General features: G+C 49.3%; 1 protein-coding gene across 5 annotated transcripts in view; it reads right to left on the bottom strand.

The window, feature by feature from the left end:
* ccser1 (coiled-coil serine-rich protein 1) overlaps positions 1–24,897 on the bottom strand; it is a 53,041-nt gene that overhangs the window by 1,951 nt on the left and 26,193 nt on the right. For 2 of the 5 annotated variants that reach the window (XM_081707337.1, XM_081707335.1), the window contains 3 exons: positions 21,908–21,991; positions 20,156–20,233; positions 1–807 (listed from right to left, as the gene is read on the bottom strand). The exon at positions 1–807 is cut by the window's left edge and continues 1,951 nt beyond it. In XM_081707337.1, coding sequence (XP_081563463.1) covers positions 415–807; positions 20,156–20,233; positions 21,908–21,991 — 555 coding nt within the window. In that variant the 3' untranslated portion in view covers positions 1–414. Of the gene's footprint in view, positions 808–13,404; positions 13,440–20,155; positions 20,234–21,907; positions 21,992–24,897 lie in introns of all 5 variants that reach the window. The other 3 variants (XM_081707338.1, XM_081707336.1, XM_035522017.2) reach the window with 3 other exon arrangements.

The raw sequence follows: 24,897 nt of genomic DNA on the forward strand, positions 1-24,897 counted from the left end.
AAAACGCTTGCTGACACACACACACACACACGGCGGAGTTCCACTACTGCACAGATCAAAAGAAGAAAAATACAGACAAACATCCACTGTGGTTTCAGCAATGTGCTCACACTGCTGGATGATTTCTTCCAGGTCAGCACTCGAGGAGCGTCTTTGCTAGCGCCGCGCGAAGCGGTGTGTGCACGCCTCACCATGCAGCCGCTAATGAGCCGCGCTAGCGGAGCTCGGCGCTGGTTCGCGCTAGGACCAAATTGAGGTTCGAGAGGAACCAGGAATCCGCTCGAGCGGGAGAGACTGTACAGATGGCCTCGAATAGCCGGGCAGAGTGTGTCTACTGTGAGGCAGGGGGGAGGATAAAGAGCGCAGGAGTGTCGAGTAGGAGTGTGTGGAGGGGGGCGCGCGGCAGGCGCGCTGTTAGCCGTCCTGCTGGGCGAGAGCCTGCAGCTCAGCCGTTTGGAGCGAGTGCTGGAGGAAGACGTTCTTGCGGCTGTACACGTGCAGGGACAGAGGCCCGCGGGGGGGCTGGCCCAGGCGCCCCGCGAAGGAGGAGTGCAGCCGGGGCGGGGGTCCCCGGTCGCTGCGCGCGCCCGGCCCCCTCTCGCCGTCCGAGGACAGGCTACGGGACGGGCTGCCTCGGCCGGAGGAGCTGCCGGCCGCCGCGCGGGGGATCTGCGACGCGGGCGGGGGCTCGCGGGGTCCCGCTCCTGTGCCGAGGCCGCTGGGTGCCTCTCCCCCGCGGCCGCACGGCCGCCGGTCCCGCGCGAGGCTGCCGCAGCCTTGGCTTGCGGCTCGACTTGGATGGGTGGCCTGTTGAGAGAGGAAAGAAAACCGCCAGGGGTGAGAGAGAAACGGTAGGAAAAGGAGAGAGACATCGAGTTCAAATTAGGCCACTTAGTTCAACAGCGTTTCGACAAAGCTTGCGTGGGCTCCTGGAGCCTCTTTTAATTGTTCCCTGACCAACTGGAAACCCCTCGGTGGAGGATCTGGCCGGCGCGCACGCTGTGGGGACGTGGCATGAGAAAGCAAGTCACAGCGGTGCTTGCGCCACCTGTTCCATTTTTCACACAGCACAGCCTCACTTGTGTAACCAGGCCTCCATTACTCCCAAAGATAATGAGCGCAGTAAGGATGCAGCACCTAAAAAAGGCATCATTAGCTGAAGGCTTCGGTGTTTTAAATAAACGCCACTCATGGCTCCGCGCATAATTCCACCCGAGTTGACAGCCAAAAAGCCGCGATATTCAATGGCAATGACAGTAATTTTGGCTCAGGAGAAAAAAAACGCTGATTAAATATACGGTCGCCTAACTAATGCAATAAGCGTGGCGTGGGATGGGTGGCAGAGCAGGTGCGCTGGGGAAGAGGAGCTCGATTTTGAAAACGTGGCGATGAGGCGGAACAATGGCGTGTCCGTGAAACACGGTTCACGCACGCCGGCACAGTGTCCTCTTAAGTACAGGCTCTGCACCACTCAGCCTCCCATACACCCAGACATAAAAGCATCACGGATGGTGACAGGAGAGAGGAAGCAGTTTGGTGCTTTGCTTTGGAAGTAGGCCAGAGATGGGCGCACGCACACGCACACGCGCACGCACACACACACACACACACACACACACACACACACACCTCTACACCTGCAGAGTCACGCTGTGCAAAACAGGGGAGTGGAGTAAATCAGAGTGATTTAACGCACCCAATCCATTTGGCTCTTTATTAGCCTGTGAAGAAACCGGTCCGGTGCTAATGGCATGCTTCTGCTGAAAGCCCTTTTTCGCTGATTATACCCAGTAGATAGAAGGACATGGCACGGTAGGATGGCATACTTTAAGGCACACGTGCACGCATGTAGCAGTAGATGACGCATGCACGCGCATACGCCTACATTAACGCATGGGTGAGCACGACCAGCAGCGAGCACAGGCCCCCAGACTGAGCCCCAGGCAACGGGCAACAACCCGTCTGCACTGTGACTGCCTGAATGATAACTGGAGTACAGATGTCTACTGTATGTATTATTCCAACAAAACCCAGCCAAATCGCAGTCACTGAGCAGTATTTCTGGTGACCGGAAGCATGTTTAACTGTTTTCTTTCCTTTTTCTCGCTGCCCTTGAGAGAAACACGAAAAATAAATGGACCGAATTTAACACAATCGCACACACACAGAATTTCGTTCAAATCAAAAGGTAAAGTGACAAACATCTCCCGCGGTCGCCTTTAGATGACAGCTAGGCGTTTGGTTTCCCCCGATCTTCCGCTCTCCGGAATGAGCCGTTCCATTAAATGATTGTGCCTTTATCTGCGTTTTCATTGAGCTGAGAGGGAGCTGAAGTCATTAGCTCCGGTTTGGAGGCCCGGCGCACGCTTATCTTCTGTCACCGTCTCCCAAATGTCAGAGAGGCAACGTGGGCGCGCGTCCAGGCTGCGGCGGGCCGGAGAGCGCGCCGTCTGCAGCCCCGACGGCTGCGGCCCGGACGGCTGCCCAGGGCTCTAGAAGATAAAGAGAAGCTGTCAGCGAGACAGAGAGGCGCCGGAGTGCTCCTCCAGGCCGGCGGTGTGGGTTCGAAAGCGGGTCGGAGCGGAACGCGGGGCCATCTCGCCTCCAAACGCCGCGGGCCACGGGTACAAACGGTCCAACACGGTGGCCAGCAGCAAACTGTCGCCTCTCCTGTTTATTGTTGCATCTGCGCCAAACAGTGTCGACTGTGCAAAGTGAATATAGAAGCTTTTCTAATACAGAAGCTACAAGACAAAATGAAAACTACACTAAAACAGTCAAATTGAGATCACTGACCATTGCCTTGGTAACAGCCAGTGTCATTTTTATGTACTTTGAAATAAAAACTATGCTGTGTAATGCCTTAATTGGTAGCTTGACTGAATAACAACAAACCAACACCTTGCTACTGCTTTGGAATCACGGCAATAGTTTGAATTAGTGTAACCCTTTCATAGACGCCCTGCCTTAATAACGGTGAACTTTATTACTTTATCAGTCAACAGCAGGGCCATCGCAGGTCTGGACAAACGCACCGGTCAGGGGCACTCCAGGGAACAGCAGGTCCTGCATTACGGGTGGCGTATGTAGTTCTTGATCGCTGCATGACGCATCACAGGTATAAGGCCCTGTCCCATCACACCTTGCCTTGCCTGGCTTTAATTGGCCAAGAGGCACGGATTGCTTACCTCAACAACATGGCGAACACGGGAAGACTTCCGAGGCCTGGAAGGGTGAACACGGGTGGGTGGGTGGTTGAGTTGGGATACACAGAGAAATGAACAAGCGGTTGAGAGCTGAAAGCAAGACTAGCAAAAAGTAACAGTGGAAATAGTAAGAAGTAAAGAAAGGGAGGGAGAGAATGAGAGAGAGAGAGAAAGAAAGATTTGGTGGGGGGCAGGGGTGGGGAAGTAGACTGGAATGTTGGAGAAGTCAGCGCAGAAAAATGCCAGACTTGCTGCTCGATGACGAGGTCTGATGAAGTTCTGATTTGATATGCCAAGTGGCAGAGTGCACTTCAAAGCCACACTGCTATTGCTTCCCTCAAACAGCCGTCAGCTTTGGGGAAAGTAAGGTTCTTTGCAGCATTCGTCTCATCATATCTGACAGCGCAGGATCCTGGATAAACAATAAGGAAAAATAGATATCAAAAGTTTTTTGGTTTTTTTTTAAAAGAGAGAGATGGAGATGGCAGCACGCGTAAACCGAGTTTCGATCAGATGTTTTCCCAGGCTGATGAGAACATCGCAGGTGCCTACGTGTCATTGCACGACTGCAGCTCCCCGTTTTTAAGGAGTGTCGTCCCCAGCGAGGACGTGCGCGTGGCATCGTGGGTGAGGAAGTTCTCACGGACGTGTCACAAAAACCGACGCTACGTTATTGGCACATATCGGATTTACAAGAAAATGATGAAACGTGCGAGGCAGCGGGAGAAACCGCGGCCCGTCGGGCGCCGCGGCATTCCGGACATTAAGGGTGAATATCTGTTAGAAGAAGCACAAGCGAGCCGCTGCGGCTCCCTTGAAAGCGCTGAGTACCGGAATAGTCCGAACTGCTGGACAGCGTTCAGCGCCCTGCGTGTCCCGTCAGGGGCCCGGAACGCTGCGTAATCTGCCCTCCACTGGCAGGGGCGGGGGATGGGGAGTGTGCGGGCCCCAAAAAGCCCAATAGCATTCAGGCTGTGCCGCCTGCGCCCCGACACCAGCACACGCAGCGTCAAGACGACGTGCCCACCCCCCCCCCGATGTACACGGCTCAGGGGCAGCCGGGCTGGCTAGGAAACTATGAGAGGGCACAGGGCCCCGGAACCGGCGCACAGCGGCCTCGGATGTCCCGCCGGCGCGTCGTCGCGAAGCCCGGGCTTGTGTCAACAGCTGGAGCCGTGGTGATTACCCAGTCACAGAGCAGCAGGCCTGGAGCGGGATGCAGCATTCCATATTAACTTTTCACAAAGTCAACGTTTGCCAAAGCAGCACCTGCAATCGTTTTTTAATGAGGCAATTCCAGGTTGAATTATTAAACATTTTATAGATGGGAGGGAAATGGCAATTGTTCTGTCCATTTTTGGTTTTGTTTTGTTTTTTTTAAACCAACATTTTAAAAATTCTCTTTTCCCGTTGTTGATTGGTTCTGGCTTTTTGTGTCGTCACAGGCATATCCAGACCTGGACACAGGAGAGCGGCGAGCGTCCACAGCCAGGCCGGTTCCCACTGACCCCGTTTTCTCTGCAGGGGTGTGCTTGAGGGCCTGCCTACTTCATCCTCATCCTTCCCACTGGCGCATCCTCAGGAGGCTCTCTCATTCTCTAGAACTCGTTACTGAAGCCTTAAGGCCTGTGTGCAACCCGAGGTGACGGAGCCAATAGGTTTCACGATCCGTCTCAGGCACTTGTTCTTATATTCATGCCATCCTTCATGTTTATGCCACAGTGCCCCAAGGATACCACCAACATCATCTTTTTGATACGCCAGGAGTAATACAGTCCTGATGGGCAACATGAGGATCAAGTTTTATTTGCACCTTATTCTTCTGCGCCAAGAAGGCAAATGAGATCGGAATAATAACGGCCTGTGGAAAACCGCAGCTTGTCCACAAGGTGACGAAGCTGGTCTGGGATTCCGGCTTCGGATTTCTGTCAGGCGGCAGAAGGGACCGTCGGGAGCAACATGCTTCCGGCGGTTTTCTCGCACTCCGGCTGCCAGTCACGGCTGAGAGCGCAGGGAGGAGATGAAGGAGGGGAAGGGCGTGTCCTTCACGGCCCTCCCAAGCGGCAGGGGGGTGGGGGGGTCGTTGGGGCGACTGGCTCACACCTGCCTCACCCCGGGGGGGTCCTGCGCTGGTGGCCTGCGCGTCACGTACACGTCAGTCACCCTCCCACATTAATTACACCTACCACAGCTAGTCACAGCCCGGTGGGGGGGGGGGACGAGGAGGCAGCGAGGCCAGGATGGCCAAGCACTGGGGCACTGCTCGCTTGTGCCGGCCCATCCCGGGGTCTCAAGGCTGGGACGCTGCAAACACGCCGTCTTAGGCTGGAAAAAGTGAAAAGTTCTTTCCGGCCCTTTTAAAATTCAGTAATTCTGAAACACAAAATAAGGGTTATATCACTATGAATATTTTTTTTCCCTGTGATGAAGCCTCGACAAATGTGATCTATTAATTATTCATTATTAACACGGTTTGAGAAGGCGTTCCAAACCCAACACTTTCATGTCACTTAAAATATTCACAAACCACCAAACAGACAACTTAGTGACTCAGGGGTAAAGTCTGCTTCAGTATTACAGGAGCTGCATCATTTATAGCACAGACAGAGCCTGCTCGCTTTGAAGTCAAACCAGCCTTAGTATGGAAAGTTCTCAGGGAGACACTGAAATCGGTGTTTTCGTCTCCGTCGATCTTAAAAATGCAATTGTGGAGGTGGTCTACCTCATTCCAAAAGGACCCCTATAAAAAAACATTTTTTTTTTAAAAACCTGTCAATTTATGCTTATCAGTTTTTATGTTATCACTGAATATTCCCTTTCCATATTTGTTGGCAAAATATTCCTGCTATATGCCTTAAGGGTATTCAGAACGTAGATTGCGAGGGAATCTTTCATTAACATTCATGTTGTTGCTTTATTTCATTAATGTTGGAGTAAATTGTGTTAGATCAGATCCAGAGGGCCCGGAGGACCTGTCAGATGAAAAATTCAAATGTACACACACACACACACACACACACACACAAGAACGGCGAACGCTAATTTGCGGGTATCCAAACCATCTCGAGCTAAAGTTCAGCAAGTGTTTGGAGGACAAGACAACGAAGTCCAAAAATAAATAAATAAATAAAAGCGTAATGCACGTGTGCAGGTGGGCGTATATGCGCACACGGCGCTCCCGTCTCGGTAAACGCGGCTCCGGTTGTGGGATTTGAGCGCGCGCACTGCACCTGCCCTACTTTGGCTTGACTAATGAACCAGAGGTGCCCCGAATCTGTCCGGCGACGCCAGCGAGGAGGGCAGAGGCAGAGAGAGGAGCTTGGGTCCGCCTCACGTCCCCGGCGAAAACCGGCGGGACGGACCGCAGGCCGGGCCCGGCCCAGGAGCGGAGCCGCCTGCACGCTGGAAACGGTCAAGAGGAACGGTGAAGTGGTTAGTGCTGGCAGGCGTGGAACCGTGACGCGTCGGGAACGCGCTTCAGCCAGCGTTCCGTTTGGCTAATTGTGACGTGGTAAGTTTTGGGGTGTGTTCAGCCGACAGAATCCGTTTTAGCTTTTGAATATCAGCAGTTTATTCTCCCTTTCTGTAATGTGTTTAGCCTTTAAATTAAAATTAAGTTGTAATAATATGGGAATCCCACCTTCAGTGGCTGCAGCTAGACATATCCTCTTTAGCACAAACGCCACAGCAACAGATGGAGCAGGAAACAAAGGACTTTTATTACTTCTACGGAAGCAATAAAAGTCCACAAATGCTCACTGAATGGCTTTCTCTGCAATAGGCATTTAATGAGCAATATACACGTAAAAGAAATGGCTAAAATAGGTCTCCTTGATCATGAAAAAGCACATTTTTGTGTTATGTAATCTCGTCTACCGTTTCCTGCTCTGCTATGGCACAGATTTATAAGCTATTCTTATTGTCGCGTGGCCCTCGAGATGAATTTCTACCGGCACAGCGCACAGTGCGTGATTATCTCCACATCTCTGTAATTCACTTTTGTTTTGTAATGGGCCTTTAAGAGTTGTTTCTCTTACCTCCTAAGTCATTCCTTAATTTACATAATTATCTCTTAACATTATCCTTTATCTATTATTTTAAAATGATATTGGACTACTACTGTGCTCTTTTTGATGGAAAATTCCTATAAATCACTCTACTTCTTCACCGCTTCCTTATGATTAAAGCATTAAAGACCAAAGCTCCTAATTATTACTACAGAAACACCTGCGTAGATTTATCAGGAGTCAGAGTATTGCAGAAAGTTGACATTTCCAGACTACTATGTGCAAGAGACGAGCGAGACAAATCATACCAGTGTTTGATGGACAAGTTACATGTTACAACTGTGTCTTCTCAGAAAGTCCTGCCTCACCTAGTCACTGAGATTCAGGAGTGTTTGGACATATATTTCACATATGGGCTGAGGTATACCAGGGGTAGGGTATTGGTATAAAATTTACTGTGTTTGTGCACTCTGCTGTGTCTTCTGCCAGCCTCTCTGTCAGTCGCTCGCTCGCACACACACACACACACACACACACACGCACACGCACACGCAGGTATAGAACTAGTCTTCAGTCAGACTCAAGGCGAAGTCTGCAGTCCAGAGGATAATGGAACACTAATTAATTTCTAAATCCAGCCTGTTCGCAGAGATGAACCACCCTAAAATCCTTCTTTTGATGAATGTGCTGATTGCAGTGGTTTTCAATTAAAATGTTCTAAAAAACCCACCAATTGTATTGTAGTCAGTAAATCGTCACTGAGTGCAGCATATCAACTTTGCTCCATATCTACTTTCCCCTATTGTTCATCTGAGCTAATGAGTTCTTGATTTCTAGAGCTAGAAATAGGTTGGTATAATTGAACAGTTAAGAAATGAAATAAAAAAAATAATAATCCAATTTATTTTCACAGTAAATGTTTACTTTAACGTGCTTTCAATTTAGGTGTTACTAGGAAAAAAACAAACAAACAAAAAAAACCAACACAAAACAACCTTTAATGAACTCATTAGAAAATAGATTTTTGGAAAACGTCATGGACAATTCTAAATAAAAAGAACCTCTGACGAGCAGTCCTTTCAATACATATAATGAAAAATCCTTTAATTCACTCACCCACCGGAACAAATCGGCTCACCAGAAGAGAGAGTTATGTTTGTCAGACAAAACAACGATCATTCAAGCTCTTAACTACCCCACAGAAGGGACCTGGTGGGGCCCATTTCTTCAGACACCACAACTTCACCACACTACAGACAAACATACGCCGTGCAGAAACGGCGCAAGTATCAACTGACACGGCGGGAGGGAGCTGTGCGTCCTCATGGCAACCGTCTCCTGGATGACTGGACTAATGACAAACTGGCAAGCAGGAAGTACAGTATGGAGAGAGCAGCAAGTGTGTTCTATAAATGGCTGCCAGGCTGGACTGCAGCAAAACATTTGGAACCACATGGTCCTCCCTAATCCTCCCAATATTAAAAGAGAGAGAAGGATCCGAGTGTCCTAACCTGGGGGAAAAAACGAACAATTTACTAAATAAACACAAGCCCTACTATGACAATTGAAATATTTATGGCCCGAGCCGATTTCCTGTTTAATCACATGGAAGAAAATGGCGGTAAGCAGGCCACGCCTCGCTGTACAATAGTTAACTGCAGAAGGAATCGGGGCCAACAAGCGAGCGTGACCGCCAAACTGGAGCAGAGTCGAGAGGAGCGCTTCGGAGATCCCAGCATGCCGAGGTTGCAGATGGTTGGGTGAGGTTTTAATGGGACCCATGCGGAGACAGGTATCCAACACAGCCATCCGCTTCCACCTCGAGCCGTCAGCAGCGTTCAGGCGTGCGGGAGAGGGACTCGGCGCTCTGCCTGCTTTGGACTCGGGCCGGGCCGGAAAAGGGAGACGGATGGGTTTTCGAGCCGCGGCGCGTGTGGTTTCGGCTGCGTGCTCAGTCACGCTTGCGTATGAACTCAAGGGAACGGACGTGACTCTCACTGCTGCTCAACGTTCAGGTGGCGCTCGGGTCAAGCAGACTCACCGTACCCAATGTGTAAAAGGCATCTGCTACGGAAACTCTGTTCAGCAAGCCCTGCGGCCTCCTTACTGTGAAACCAAGTGAAAGAATGAAGTCCCTATAAGCAACAAAAAAAAAAAAAAAAAAAAAAAACTCAAAAAATTGCTAAAAACCCGTCTCCAGAACACTTTGGCAGTGTGTTAAGTATTTAATAAAAATAGCAGAAGCAAATGGTTTAAGCAAAATGCCAGTCCTCCAATCTCTCTCTCTCTCTCTCACTCACACACACACACACACACCCACCCACACAGCAAAACAGTTAAAAGACCATCTGTACAGTTTAGCTGAGGTACTGATACTAGCTTGGATTTCAAAACAGCCGAGCATCAGCTAGCTATCTTTTAGACTTTGATCTCATTTGCAAATGTGAGGCAACACAGAGGAGCTTTATTCAACGTTAAAATTGTATGTTTTCACGTTTAGGATTAGCTGGGGCTTAGAAACCATGACTTCCCACAAAGTCAATCTAAGACTGCAAATCTGCCATAATTAACTGCTAACAAATGACCCTTTGCTCCATAATGAAAACCTTATTCTACTACACGCAATTAGATCGTCATAATATACAAACTTCTTATGCTAATGTGCTGCATTTACGCCAATCATTAAAGTAATCAAATTGAGAAGAAATTGTGGCTTCATTTTCACGTTTGCAGGAATTTTCATGCCCTTGTCGAAAAGGCCACTTTTTTTATTAACCAGTGTATTCAATTGTGGTTAAATTAATTACAGCTCATAAACAATCCACATCAAAGGAAACACTCCTCTGTAATATTTATATGGGTGCTTCTGTTTGTCCCGCTCATGAAATGAAAAGTTTTATTAAAAAAGTCTGATCCTACCACAAAATGATACATTCTGTTTAGATTATTGAGCTTAGACTAGACTGGTGCCACTTTAAACCAACATTACAGACCCAGCCAAACCCTGTGGGCTTCTTAATACTCCATCAATCTTCTCTCATTCCCTAGGTTTTAAGTTTTTATCTAACAATCAGAACATGCTCTTTTATTCCCAACACCCGAATGTCCTAGACAAAATAAATCAGCGTTGTTTACCTAGTGATCAACTACACAATCTGCGTGTAAACAGTTTACAAAGGGGAGGGGGGAAAAAAAACAACAAACCTTGAGGTTCTGCAAAACAACATTACTCCTACTGAATCAGACAACTGCACTTGTTTTGTAAGAACATCACACTGAATTGCTCACGCGTGCAATTTGAATAACCATGAAATGATCAATCAGTTTAATTTTTTCCACAATAAATAAATTGAGAAAATATTTTTTGACAAACACCACCTCTGCAGGATAAACCAACTTTCATCGCCAGGCTGTATGTTCATGTGACATCTAGTACAGACGGTTTATCCTACACACATGCTGTTTTGTGAATCGAGATTTCACATTCACATGGGGGAGCTGACACTCTTGCAAATACTAGATACCTCTATATACTACACACAAATGGACTCTCAGAGATTTTAGCAATAAAGAAGCATGTGGCAGAAAATCCATGTATTACCTCAATAATTAAAAGTTCTTTAAAGTAATCCACAATATAAACCAATCCATTTCAGGAAGTGTTAAAATTCAGAACTCTGACAGACATACATTTACTGAACCAGTTTACTATACTGAATCAACCTAAATGAAAACCTGGTACTGAACAGAACTTTCAGATACTGAAACAGTGACTCCTTAATCCTGCTTTATAATTCTAGTCTGAGAAATAGCAGCACATCATAAAAATGGTAAATGTTCTAAAAGTTCATGCTGCCTTAATATCCTAAATGTAATTCCGGCTGATATCCAAGACACCCGTTATGCCAGCTGCGTTTATTTATTCTGTCTTTTTCACAAGTTCTTTAGAAGTAATTAAGTAATTAAGCGGTCAGAACAGCCGTCTTTCCCTTGGGTGAACTCGCACGCGTGCGCACACATCAGAGGCACGTTTTCACTAGCAATGGCGAGCCCCGTCAGTCATCAGGCGGGAGCCCGGCGCAGATGTAGTCATTCGGAGCTGTTTGTTTCATTCCCATTATTGTCTGAAAGCAGGGCGCAAATCTTCTCCGCAAAGATCTGAGAGCACGCAGACTTCCTGATGTCATTAACGTAATTCCATTACTTGTGCCCTTGAGCTTTGTGAGTGGGCGCGTCATAAAAGTCCAGAGATCATAAAGTGTTTTATGCACTGCTGATTTCGCAGGCTTTTGTGCTCTGTCTGTGCAGAAGGGGACAGACGGTGCATCAGTACACGCTGAATCTGTGCAGCCCTCTATAAAGCTCTGCATGCCTGCAAGCCTCTTTAACCTCTGGCTGAATTAATAAAACAGATGTCATTCCACTCATTTCAACACTCGGGTAACAAATAAATAAGCATACGACATCCCATCTTATAAAAGATTATTACAGTTTTTTTGTTTTGTTTTTTTTAAATTCCCAGCCGTGTCACTAACTCTCATACCAAGATCCCAAACAAAACGTAAATAAATAAAGCGATAAGGACGGCATTAGCTAAGACTAACACAGAGACAGAGAGGCCTCATCTTTGGGAGCATCAGGCCTCTAGAACTTCACGACTTTGTTCTGTGCGTTTGGGCAGGTTTGAATCCTCCCTACCTTGGCCTGAGCCAGGGTGGAATGGCTGGAGCCATGAAGGAGCGCCACAGGCACGAGGAAGAAGGAGGCAAGCTGCTGGTACCAGCTGTGAGATTCCAACCTAAATTGCGCGGCGATTACAATGCGTCATAGCATAAATGTCCTTGATAATTGTACTGTATGGCAGTAGATGGACGATTAATTGCAGTTACAGGTCTGGCATCGTTTATGACACACCCCGACGGTCTATTTAACTGTAGGCTTCACGCACCGACTCTCAATTAGCTCCACCCACATCGGATGTACACGAGGAGGACGCAAGGTGTGAACCTGGCCGTACTCAAACCTCCACAGCCTTTTTAGCACTGCCCAGATTAAAGTAAGACAGATGTGCTGTTTTCCGACATGCTATTTTTGCTCCATTGTGCTTAGCACAGCTGTTTAAGTGGTGCGAAACAAGCATTGTGATTGGCTGCGAAGACTTTAATTAATCACCACAGCCTTGTAGCAGTATTCGCCTTCACCCAGGCCTTTGGTGCACACACACACACACACACACGCACACACACGACCGCACCTGCTCACTCATGATGAAAGCCGCGAGCGCCTGTTACAAACGGCCCCGTGTCCTTGCGACGTGTTGCAGTGGTTGCTTGCACGTTCACTCCCAAGCGCCCAAAATCAAACAAAGTACTACGAAGCTGTGGAGACAAACCGGCAGCGGTAGACCCATCGTGCACCTGCTCCCTTTATGCAGACGGAGCCGTTGGGGCGTGGGGGGGGGATGTCGGTGTGATTTGCTGCACATCCCCTTTTGGAGTGTTGAGGGGTTGCTCTATAAATATGTATTTGAGACATCTTCGATTTCATCCACATTCCTCACAAATCTGGAACTTAAATAACCGGCCGAACGCTTCCTCCGCTCTAAAGCCAGATCCTTCATTTCCTCCCTGCTGTCTTTTTCACCTGCACTGCTCAATGTCGCGTTTACAGTGTAGACTATGATTTGTGTTTGTGTGACAAGCTCTCCATGAGCACTTGTACCTTTGAGGCAAAAAAACATTAAGGCCATGGTAAAATAAAACGTATATAAATAAACATACATACACATATATAAATAAAACACACATACTATTTTATATATATATACACACACACACACACACACACACACATACCTATGACAGCCCATATATATAGAGACACACACACACCCCATTATTTCATATGAAAGTGGCCATGGATTATGTATCAATGGGCCAACCAGACAATAAATCAACATGATTAATCAACATGATTAAGATCACATTGATACAATTATCACCCGACAATCAGTGGAATTTCATAAAGAACACGGCAGCAATTAACACATTTGTGCACGATTATTTGTTGATGCAATTTTAAAAGCTCTGCCGTTTCCCTTAATGAGCTGGGGTGAGGTTTGGTGGGGGGGGAAGTGGCTAGCCTTTGATTAGAGCCAGACTGGGGCTGCGTCACACAGAGAGACTACCTACCTGCATTCTGCCTCCACCGAGGCCCTCTGTGCTTACTGTACCCACAGGAAGAGGGGAGGGACGAGAGAACACAAGAGCACGGTGAGATGAACATGGCGCTCGCGCAACACAAGCAAAATCAGAACAGAAACAGACATAACGACATATGAACCAGTGCGGCGCGGATCTTTGAGGAGGGGCGCGCGCCACCTTGCGCCATGGCCGAGGAGGAGAAAGGAGCCCCCTCGGAGAGGTCCTCGCTGAAATCAGTGCCGTGTTAAGTCAGCGAAGATGCAACGAAACACAACTGGAGGAGCGACCTCCCATACCGCAGTTTTTCTTCTGTGGACGGGAAGGCCAAAAAACCCCCCCAAAAAAACCAGGATATCGATTCAGCAGATGTGTTCGATAGAGAGGAGAAAATGTGGAATTTTAGGGGAACAACAAGGAGTCTCCGGGTGGCGTTTGAGATCGAAAGGTGGTGGGGGGGGGGGGGGGGGAGCCTGCAGAGGCTTCAAGGAGGCAGTGGGAGGGCTAGCAAAGGGTGACTCACACTGCAGAGCACCAGGTGGATTCACTGCCACCGAGAGGATGGAGGGAGGAGAAGAAGCTGTAGAGCAGAGGGAGGGGGAAAATGTCAGAGCTGAGGGAGAGAGAGAGAGAGTGAGAGGGAGAGAGAGAGAGGGAGAGAGAGGGAGAGAGAGAGAGAGAGGGAGAGAGGGAGAGAGAGAGAGAGAGTGAGAGGGAGAGAGAGAGAGTGAGAGAGGGAGAGGGAGAGTGAGAGAGAGGGGGAGAGAGAGGGGGAGAGAGAGGGGGAGAGAGAGGGGGAGAGAGTGAGAGAGAGAGAGAGAGAGAGTGTGAGAGAGGGAGAGTGAGAGAGGGAGAGTGGGGGGGGGCCGCCAAGTCGTGAAAAATAACAAGGGAGCCTGAAACAACTGTAAAAATGGTAATCTGTCCCAAGCTTTAATAAAGGAGCGAGGAAGTGAGGCATATGATGAATTATTTCTCGTCCTGTCTAATGAAAGATTGGGATGGGAGCACTATGGACCCTGCTACTCAAGTAAATTAATCTCTCCGCTGATATATGGAGTCGCGGGTGACGCTTGATGACAGGCTGCGGTGCCACAAGCCAAGCGACTGAGCCTCGCTCTCTCCTTAACCTGTAACCATCAAACTAAGCCGTCGGCTGGGAGGGAGAAGGGCGCTTAAGCAACTTATCGACACGACCTGCGTATCGGCCGGGAGGCCGAGAAGCACTCGGCAACGTCGGCAGGTGGCAGGGACATTCCCGAGCCTGCCGGGACGCGCGGCAACCTTCCCGAAAGCGAGCGAGGCCAAGACCAAACGTGTGGCTATTTGCAAGGGCCGTGTGATTAAGTCTTTCCTTGACACCCTTGGACACCGCATGTCCCGATCTCCGCCAGACCCCAGCCATAAACGCGCGTCCTCGGGGCCGTGGGCGGGAACAGACAGGAGAGCAGAGGACGCCGCTGGGTTTTATTATTTATTAACCTTTTCCCCACTGCGCTCTCGCCTTTCCCGGCCATCTGGCCCCAGCAAGGGGTTGCCTGTGCGTTCTTTCGCGCGGGGCCATCTCTCGCGGAGAGCAGGGTTGGGGGAGGGACACCGGGCGCGAGCCGGGGAGGGAGAGGCGCTCGCCTTCTGCTAATAACTGAGAATGCCCACGGGCAGCCCGCGGCCAGCCGAGTCCGCAGGGACCCGGCGCTTCTGCCAGCGCTTTCCACCAGAATCGTTACCTTGACAAAGTTAACGCGAGCAGCAAGTTAAGCCGGCCTACAGCGCGGGCATAACGAGGCGATTAAGCGCGCGCGAAGGATAGGGACCGCGGCGTCGCGGCGCGTGCCAGAGGAGGGAACGTGACCCGAGCGTGTTCGCCTGACGAACTCTCTGAAGCGAACTGACGCGGCACTTCATAAACAAGGCGAGTGTTCTCCGGTCTTCCTGCTGGTTAATGTTCCCGCGCGAGGAAGGCACCCACACGCACACCCGATGCCGCGTTTGCGCCAAGCCCAGATGGAGCCTCCCATGCAGCAGCTTCTCCTGTTCTCCTTCCTTCTTCCTTTACTCGTGCTCCAGACGCGCTTAAAAACACACACCACTCCCGCGCCCGGCCCTTGACTCCGCCCCCGGCCGGACGGCTCCGCCGGTGGGCCTCCCGCGCGGACCCTCCCCAGCTGACGAGAAGGTCCGTCGGGAGGCGGGAAGCAGGATGAATGGACGAACAGACAGAGACAAACGGCAGTAAATGTACGGCGGAAAGGAAAGAGGGAGACAGCGTTACAGGGACGGAGGATGACGGAGAGGGTGAGTCTGGAAGTGTCCGCACAAGGGGCTCCACAGGCAGGGATGCAGGGGCTAGCGGCATAGGTACAGGAGTGGGAGTGGGAAAAGGGGGTGGTGGGAGGATGGAGGGTGAGCTGAGGGGGTGTCGGAGGGGTGACGAGAGGGTGAGAGAGAGAGAGAGAGAGAGAGAGAGAGAGAGTGGGATGGCTCGGAGCCGGAGGCACACGCCACGTGTTCGATGCGGGGAAGCGCCGCACGGCAGACGGACGAGCGCGGAGGCAGGAGCGCCGGCACGAGTCTGGTGCCATAGGCCAAGCAGCTGCGTCTCTGGAGCGCCGTTGGTCAACTAGGCAGGAGTCGCCAAGGTGCACCCGCAACCCCTGCACGGACGGCGCGGCTGGAGGGTGACGCAGGTGTGCGGGGTGTGTGCCCCGCGACCCGTCGCTGCAAACCTCCAGAGACGCGTCGCTGGCGCGGCCAGACGCGGGGACGGCCGGGCCAGGAAAAGTTGATGGGTCGGCGTTGGGTCGAGTTGTTCCACGGCCGTGTGTCAGACGCAGATAGGCCGGGGACAGGGATCAGGGCCGTGGCGCCAGAGCTCAGACAGCTGGAATCACATCACCCGCGCGGCATTCCTACCCAACACCAGGAGACCTACTGTTAAGAGCTGTGACCTTCACCTCTGGAGACTCAGAAGGCATAGAATCACTGGCTAAAGGTCACTAAAATGCCTTCTTTACCGTAGTCAGTCATGTTAAACACTTCCTGAGATGCCACTTTAGATCAGACGGATAACCATCATCTAGATGAAGTCTGATAACAGGTACTCATGCTTGCCTTAAAGCAACACTATCTGATTGCACTAACGAGCTCATTTATGATATTGTGCAGAGCTAGAATTAATACTGCACACGCTGCAGCCAGCTGCAGTGAACTCTGGTTTCGGTAACCCAGCTGAACGGTTTTTTTTTTTTGGGGGGGGGGGGGGGGGGGGTAAATTAAACCAATGTGTTTTTGCAATTCAAAACACGTATGCTCAAATGACCTGCCCATTTTTTATAATTGTTGGTCCCATCGTGTAGACTCGTGATTTAATGACAACAATGAGAAACTTGCAAGCCTCCCAGCGCAGCTGCGGGAAACACTCCAGTGGGGAGATCGTTTAAGCCTCCAAAGACCGACCCAAAGCTCCTTTTTCAAAAACAGGAATCTCACAGCACAGCCATGCGCACATTCATGCGTTTCATGTTTACGCGGGGCAGCGCATTTTGAGGCCTTAACTTCACGCTCGATTTTACAAACTACCGCTGCCTTACATCCCAATCATTTGGAAAGTTCCTCACAAATAAAGCCAGTGAAATATGATAAAAGCGTCCCACGTCCACCAGGGGAACATCTAAAGACGTGGGGGACTACATTGAGGGTTTAGCTTTTTTTTTTTTGGTTTTGTTTTTTTTTTTGGGGGGGGGGGGAAACAGATTTATTGGGGTTTTTGAAGGAGGGATAAATGACTGCCCCATTGGGCTGTGTCTAAGCTCACCGAGAAGGAAGTCTCCCAGTACTAACCTTAGCTGTGAGGTTGGGTTATATGCAATTATAAATGACAGAAAACAATTTTAACAAGTTGTGTGTTGAACAATAACAAGCCTATCCTTTAAGGAGGGCAGGCAGCTATCTCCCGCAAATGTAATCTTGGGAAGCCCAGCTCCCGGATTCTGAACTCATTCGGAATCACACTGATGGAAAAGTGTTTCAACTACAGCGCTCAATGTTTCACATCTATGGACTGACGGATCAGATCGGATGAGCCTACGTTTGACTCTCTGTGAAGATCAGAAGTCATTAAAATACAGTGGTGGGGCAGTGGTAGCTCAGTGGTTAAGGTACATCACTTATAATCATACAGTTGCCAGTTCAAGCTCCACCACCACCAAGTTGCCACTGTTGGGCCCCTGAGCAAGGTCATCATCCCTCAAATGCTCAAGCTGTACTCAGTCATAATTGTAAGGCGCTTTGGATAAAAGCGTCAGCTGAATGCTGTAAATGTTAATACGGGGCGGGCAACAACATGGATCAAAGCGAAAGAAGAAATCTCGGAAACGGCATCAGTTAATGCATGCAGTGCTTCGCCGTCAATAGCCGTACTCCAGCAACAGTGCAGACAGCCGATCAATGTCTCCCAATCATCTGCCTATACAGGCCCCACTGTCTAGGCCGGCATCAGAAAGACTTATTCTGAAAAGGGCATTCCATTTGGCAAAATATTTGAGAGCTTTAATGATCTGTCACTTCTCCAAATAAGATTTATGACTGGTGAGGAAATCTTATGAAAAAGGGAACCTAATCCATAAACTTTCTAAATCTATGCCACAGAGCAAGGACAATGAGACTAAATGAGGTCCAAAGGATCCTCGCGTTTGAATAGAGGCATGGCCGAGGCAGGGGCCAAACTGGAAACGGACTGGTTCAAAGCCAGTACAACAGCTCCCCCCCCAAAAAAAGAGAAAAGTGACCGCAAGCAGAGAAATGGGCAGAAGCTGAGAGTGCAGCTCGACCATGACCAATTCCTCCACATCAGTCGCAGACACAACTGACATATATTCCGCGTCAAAGGTGTGGAGCCCCACACCCCGTATCCTGAGCACCCGCGGCTGGTGTTGGAACGTCAGCGCGAGGGCCCGTTCGGCTTCGCCGCGACCGGTTCATTTCCCAGCAGGAGCGCGTGAAAAACAACGGCGCGTTTCACAAGAGACGCGGGAGGTCATCCTTCCGCCGCTCAAGCTCGTCGGCCGCGGACAGACTGAAAATAGACGAGCTGGAGTCGGCCTTTTCCGCTGGGCTGCGCCGCTCTGCCTCGGCGCGCGGGGCCGCGCGCTCGGACGAGCTCACGGGAGCTTTGAGCAGCTGTCGCGCGCGGGTCTCTGGGGGCCGGGGTGGCCGGCGCCTCTGAACGAGGCCAGTCCGGTCTCCCTGGTGATCCGCCGCCCAACAGAGGATGCGGAGCCTTCTCTTCTTCTCGCCTTCAGCTAATTAGCTCAGTGGGGGTGGGGTGCTCCAGAAAGGAAAAAAAAAAAAAAACAGGAGAGAGAGAGAGAGAGAGAGAGAGAGAGAGAGAGAGAGAGAGAGAGAGAGAGAGAACGATGACCTCCTCAAGTCAAAGCAGCCATAGAAATAGCTGACCCACTTGTAGACACACTTTCAGATATTTGTGTGTCCTCAATACTGTAACCTATATAGCAGCGCAGTCTAGCAGCTACACAAGTGGAAGTGCTCCTCACACGCTGAGCACGGCAGGTGACGATAGAGTGTGTACTACGCTGAAATCCTGGGGGTTTCGCGGGTGTGCTCTCGCGTGGGTTTCATGGCTCTTCTTTGCTCACCGGTCCACCTTCAGCACGTCCGACGCGGGCAGCGAGACGATCTCTATCTACGTTTAGACGCTACCTTTTCCCAGACTTCCACGCAATCCTTTGTGGTGCCGCAGCAGGGGGGCGGGGGGCAGCTCGCAGGGAAAAACGTGGCTTGTATGCTGCAAGAACATCAGCACACGCTCTTTCAAAGCGTCTTGCCTTTGGAGGGCTCCGCTAATTGATGACCTATGATGAATGAAGGATGGAATGGTGAAACATTTGTGTTGTATTAGCAGAGTGGGCTGTGAACCAATTAGAAGAAGTCATTTGAATTCACATTGCAGAAACACATTATCTATAATATAAACCCACAGTCTAGAGAGATGCCAAATACCAAGGGAAAAAAGAATGACTTGTATCTCCATAGGAGTCCAAGCGAAAGTCATTCTGAATGAGGAGAGTGAAGCAAAAAGAGAACATTGTCAGCGCTCTGCACTTTGGAATACATAGCGGGACCCATTACATGACATTACATGTAAAACAACACCCCAGACAATAGTGAATAACTTTCGTTTTCTTTAGACCAGTGAAGAAATGCAATTTTATAAAAGGGATAACACGCCACATGTTTTCCTATGCAAAACACTGCAAAAACAAATTCCCAAGCGGATGGCTATCGCTCAAGTGCGTGTGGACAACTTCTATTCGAAATGCAAAATGTTGGCGACGTGATCTGCTTTTCGGCTGCGCGGGTGCAGTTTCGGCCTGGAAAGAAGCGTGAAGTGCCTCGGACGCACGGAGGTGCGTAAACGATACAGGTTTGCACTTAGCTGGGTAACGCTGCAGACCCCTGAAGCGTCCTACTGGGGGCAGCCCTGGGGCAATGACCGCTCCCGTGAAAGCGTTCGGTTTAGCAGCGCAATGGGAACCTGGGCAAGCAGTGCCAGGATTACGGTCTTGGTATTCCAGACTTTTAAGTTCGATTACAAGAAGAGGACAAAGAGGATAAATTCAATTTAGAAGACGACAAAAAAAAAAAGTCCTGGCAGTACTCGATAAACCCAGAACATTAAAGGACCCGTTGAGAGTTCTCTTATGGCTGGATAATGGGGACTCACCTCTGAGACTGCAAGATCTGTCTGGGTTGTTTTATCAGCTTTTTGGCAAAGAGTTTTCTGTGCATTACGGACAACTTCCTACAAGTAGAGAAACAATACCACGCACGCGTGCACACACAAACACACACACACACCCCAAAAAGTACTAAATTACCCTGCAGTGGTACATCAGCAGCAATATTTCCAGCCCAGTATTGCAAGTAACATCAAATTATGTTGGGTGAAATCCCAAAATAAAGGCACACATCTCCTAGCCAGACAATCTCTGAATAGGGAACTACTACTAAGAATAGTAATTGTGGTGGGGGGAATGGTTTGGCCACAGTACCTCGCTAATGGCGTCTAATACCAGGCAACTGCAGCCAATAAGCTGCCAGTATGACTATAGGAACGGGCTGCATCACTTTCACAGTGGTTTGCAAAGCTCTTCTGGCTACGCCATTATATACACTTACGATTTATACTATTTATTTATTTATTGGGCCGCTCACGCTCAAAGCAGTGATGATGTCAAAAAACTGTAAAACTCTGACAGACAGACAATCTCGATTCTGTCAGCTGGGAGTGAAATTGGGAATGCAAATGTGTTCCGAATAACGTTAACTAAAGGAGACGCCAGCGACGCTCTCGGGAGGGTCTGGTGTTCGGGACAAGCCTGGACCGGTCTCGTTCGAGGTGTGCAAACAGGGAAGGCTCCCAGCTATGTTTTTGGGTGTTTTGTTTTTGTGTTTTTTTTTAAACAGCTGCTCAGCTGTATGAGAGTGGGAAAGGTGACCTTTAGAAACCCAGCCGAAACGTAAAGACGTGGGCTATATGTGGTACATGCAAAATCATAGTGAAAGATAAACTCCAGCAAACTCCTGCAGTGTGAGCAAAGCCCAGTGAATTGCAAAAAGCAAAAACAGACCCAGCATCTGAAATGCGCGACGGCAAGGGCAGTGAGAAAAAATTAAAAGCACAAAGCAAAATAAAAATTCAACTGGCGGTACTTCATAATCAGTCGGTTTCAGGGCTTATCCGAACGTAGCGTCAGAGGCGCTAGTCAACCTTTGTCCTCCACGTTGTAAACAGGAAGGAACAGTGGCGTTCTGAATCTGAAAAGCTTTCAGAGTCCCTCACGGTCACCTCTATGAATCAATCCAACAAGCATCATGTACAGCAGGTAGAAAATCGTTACGAAGTCGTTACACATTAAAGCTTCAGTGTTATTCTTCATGTGGCCTCTTGCCTCATAGCCTCGTTACTGCCCTCTGCTACTTCATCCAAGTCCCCTTCCCCGTGTGAGGTGTGCGCATCGGATCCTTTTGCCCCACCCTCCAGGCTCTTGGCATACAAACTTTAGCTGGGCCCATCATGCTTCTCCTTCAGATGTCTGTCCACTTGCTGTTAGAATATTAGGACACTGTGGTGTCCGCCTGCCCCCGAGCGAGCTGTACCGTGCATAAAGCATGCGGCGCCCTACTCTGGCCACAGCGAGCGCCCCGAGGACCGTTCCGGCTCAGGTTAGTCTGCTCGTGAGGAACTATGTAATTTAGTAACGCGGTACTTGGGGAAAAGCGATCTAGAGACCGTGCATCAGTGAAAGTGCCGTCACCCGTGATTGACAGCCTTGTGTGTGACAAATTAGGCAATAGCAAGCAAAAAAAAAAAGGAAGTAGTAGGATAAACGATCACGTAGGTCTTGTAATGTCTGTTGCCAGTGAGAAGGCCGTAGTCACGGAGGCGATGTGTCTGAACGCCGAGTTCTCTCACCAGCTCAGCCTGCAGTCTGAGGATCAGCTCATCTCTCTCCTTTAGCTGCTGCTGCAGGGACTGGCACTCTTCACTCCCTGGATCCTACACACACACACACACACACACACACACACACACACACACACACACACACACACACACACACACACACACACACACACACACACACACACACACACACACACACACACACACACACACACACAGCTTAAAAGGGAAGCACAATATTCAGGATCTCTTCCAGAAGAAAACTAGCATCTCTCTGTTGCCGAACGAAAACCGGAAGGCTTTGTGGAGACGTTTCGCGCTCTTGCATAAACTTCGTGTGAACCAGGAGGCACTTCCCTCCCGTGACCTTGTGCTGTCAGCATCCATTGCGTGGTGTGAAGGAGGAGGAGGGCGTGGGTAAGACAGCGGTTTCAAGGGCACCATTACCGGCAGTCGTCTCAACACACCGCCGCTCTGCCCCTCCGCGAGTGACGGCGCCAGCCAAACACCCTCGGAAAGCCCGACGCAGATTACACTCCAAGCATACCGGAGAGAGTCTCCGTACTCCAGGGCCGTTTTCCTGACAGGGTTTAAATTGGGCTGGTAACAGGCTTAATCCTGTAGAGTAAATACAGTAAGATAACAGCAAAAAAGTGCTTTTCTTGTACATGCGGTTGCTTAACTTTGGGTTACCCGCTCCTAGACAGCAGGCCCCCGTAGATTAAGAGACTGTCAAAGTAAACTACCGGAACACTTGCCTCTGTCATGGTGGGGACAGGAAAGCCTGTAACGGCCCAAAGCATTTCCCAGGTTGTAAGTGGGGAACCACATAAAGAGGAAGGGTGGGGAATTTTAAGGGTAGAAACACTGCCCCCAATTCCCTATAGAGGGACACTGGGGGTTTAAGTCATACTACTTCCGTAGATCGGATAACGCCCGCTTTATACGAAGGATACCATGAGGTTTCCTGTGAGCGCAACACACACCAGGGGGTGTCCAAGCTAATTTGCGAAGGGCCGGCAAGGCTGTAGATTCTGCATGCCAACCAGGCGGGAGCACGCCTGATCAATGCTTGTGAGGACCAAGAGCAAAAGTAGAACCAGGTGTCCCTCTGCCTCGCTAAAATACAGCCAGCTGCCATGACGTCTTTCTGCAGATAAGACCGGACACCCCTGACTTACACCTTGTTCCACGGGAAGATCGATTTGGCTTCCGCAAGCAGAAGTTGTCTGTGAAACTCGCCTCATCAGTCATTCGCCGGGCGCGTTATGGCTGCTTTCCTGCCTGATCTTAAAGGTTATAGCAAACGTTCATCGATCTAATTAAAGATCAAACGTGTGAGGGGAGGGGGGAATAAACCTTGCTTTCATCAAAATACAAATATGTATTTAAATAACACCTTACCTTAAAACATGGACATTAAAATTGCTTAAAATTTTAATTATTAAAAAAATAATAATAAAAAATCACCCAGTCTCAGTTTTAAACTCTTCTTAAGAAACAGGTTCGAAGCAATATTTTGGCAACATGCAGGCTTCTCCTGTGTGCAGAGACGCCCTGTTATGTGGTATGGAGTCCTTCATGAGAGATCAATGAAAAGGATTATACGCTAAGTCATGGACTTAAACCAAGCGGCACACACTTCATTGTTTCAGCTGTAATATGCTCCTTTGTTGATATTACATAAAATTCTCAAGGGTACCCAGCACCCCCCTCATGGGCCTGAAAAAATAAAAAATCTGTTTGGGAAAGGCGTTTAAGATGTTTTGCTGAAAATGACCCTGTGCTAAGTATTGCCATGATGCTGAGATTCAAATTTTATTTTAAATTTATAGCCTTTACATTTTTTTTTTTTTTTAAATTTAAAAAGGTCATGTCCTGACACGGACGTGAAGTAAACAAGCAGAAACGTGGCCTCTTCCAAACCCCAATCCTGGGCAGGAGGTTTCGCCAAGTCTTAATTTCATCCGAGAGGTGTGTGAATAGTGAGGTGCTGTGGGGGGCCTCCAAAGGGCGGTCGGTCTCTTGCGTGCACGCGCTCAAACGCGCGCAACACACTCAGCATCACAGGACGGTGAACAGTGCGTTTGGCGCCATGCTGTAAGGCTGCACCTTAGTGGCCCGTCCGTCTGCTTGGCCTAAATTAAACACTCCAGTGGAAAGCGAGGGTAGAGCTTGAAAAAATGCTGCACGCTTCCCGAACATGCGCATGCAGCAGAACGCGGGACGTTCAGCTCGTCGGTGGTGGGCAAAGGCAGTTTCCCCGTGAGCCCCGAGTCACCGGAGTGCAAATGGAATTTTCTACGTTTTGTAGAAGAGCAAAAGAAAAAACATTTTAATGTGTAATTTTCATGCGTCTTATCCTTTAAAAGCATATTGCAGTCGTCTAAATTGGGTTAAAAGGACAAGCCCTCTGAATATCCGTATGAAGAATGAGAAGAATAAGTATATTCTTCTCATTTACCCCTGCGTTTATCGTGCGTTTCAGGGCTACTTTGTGCTCATACCCACTCACGCACTGTGCTTTTAGCATTTCTGCTGTTCTGAGCACAGTAATGACCTTTATAAAACCAAAATTAGCTACTGCAGTAACCTGACATTTTGATGCTACTATGTATGGCAAAACAACACCAAAAAATGCATGGGAGCGAAGATCCGCCTCTGGTATGGTTTTTGGATGAGATCCATAACGTTAGAAACTCCAAAATGGAGCGCCGAGGTGGGCGGTCACGAGTGTGCCTGAAGACGTGGGCGGTCTTAGAGGGGCTCACAGAAACGTTGGCGTGGAAGAGCTCAGTTGTCTCTGCCCACTCCGCCTGCAAGCCCCTGGTTCTCGCCACAGGAGAGCGCTTTCCACGGGCTCTAATTATAAAGGAGGCAGGGATAACAAATGTTCAGCACGAGAAGTTTTCTGCTCAAAGTAGGACATGAAGTGACACGGTTCCATCTCAGGTGGGATTGTGGGCTATATTTTTAAAAATGGGAAAAGGTTTTTTGTT

The sequence above is a fragment of the Electrophorus electricus genome, chromosome 25, assembly GCF_041902795.1.
Source record: "Electrophorus electricus isolate QZ-2024a chromosome 25, ASM4190279v1, whole genome shotgun sequence".
NCBI lineage: Eukaryota > Metazoa > Chordata > Actinopteri > Gymnotiformes > Gymnotidae > Electrophorus > Electrophorus electricus.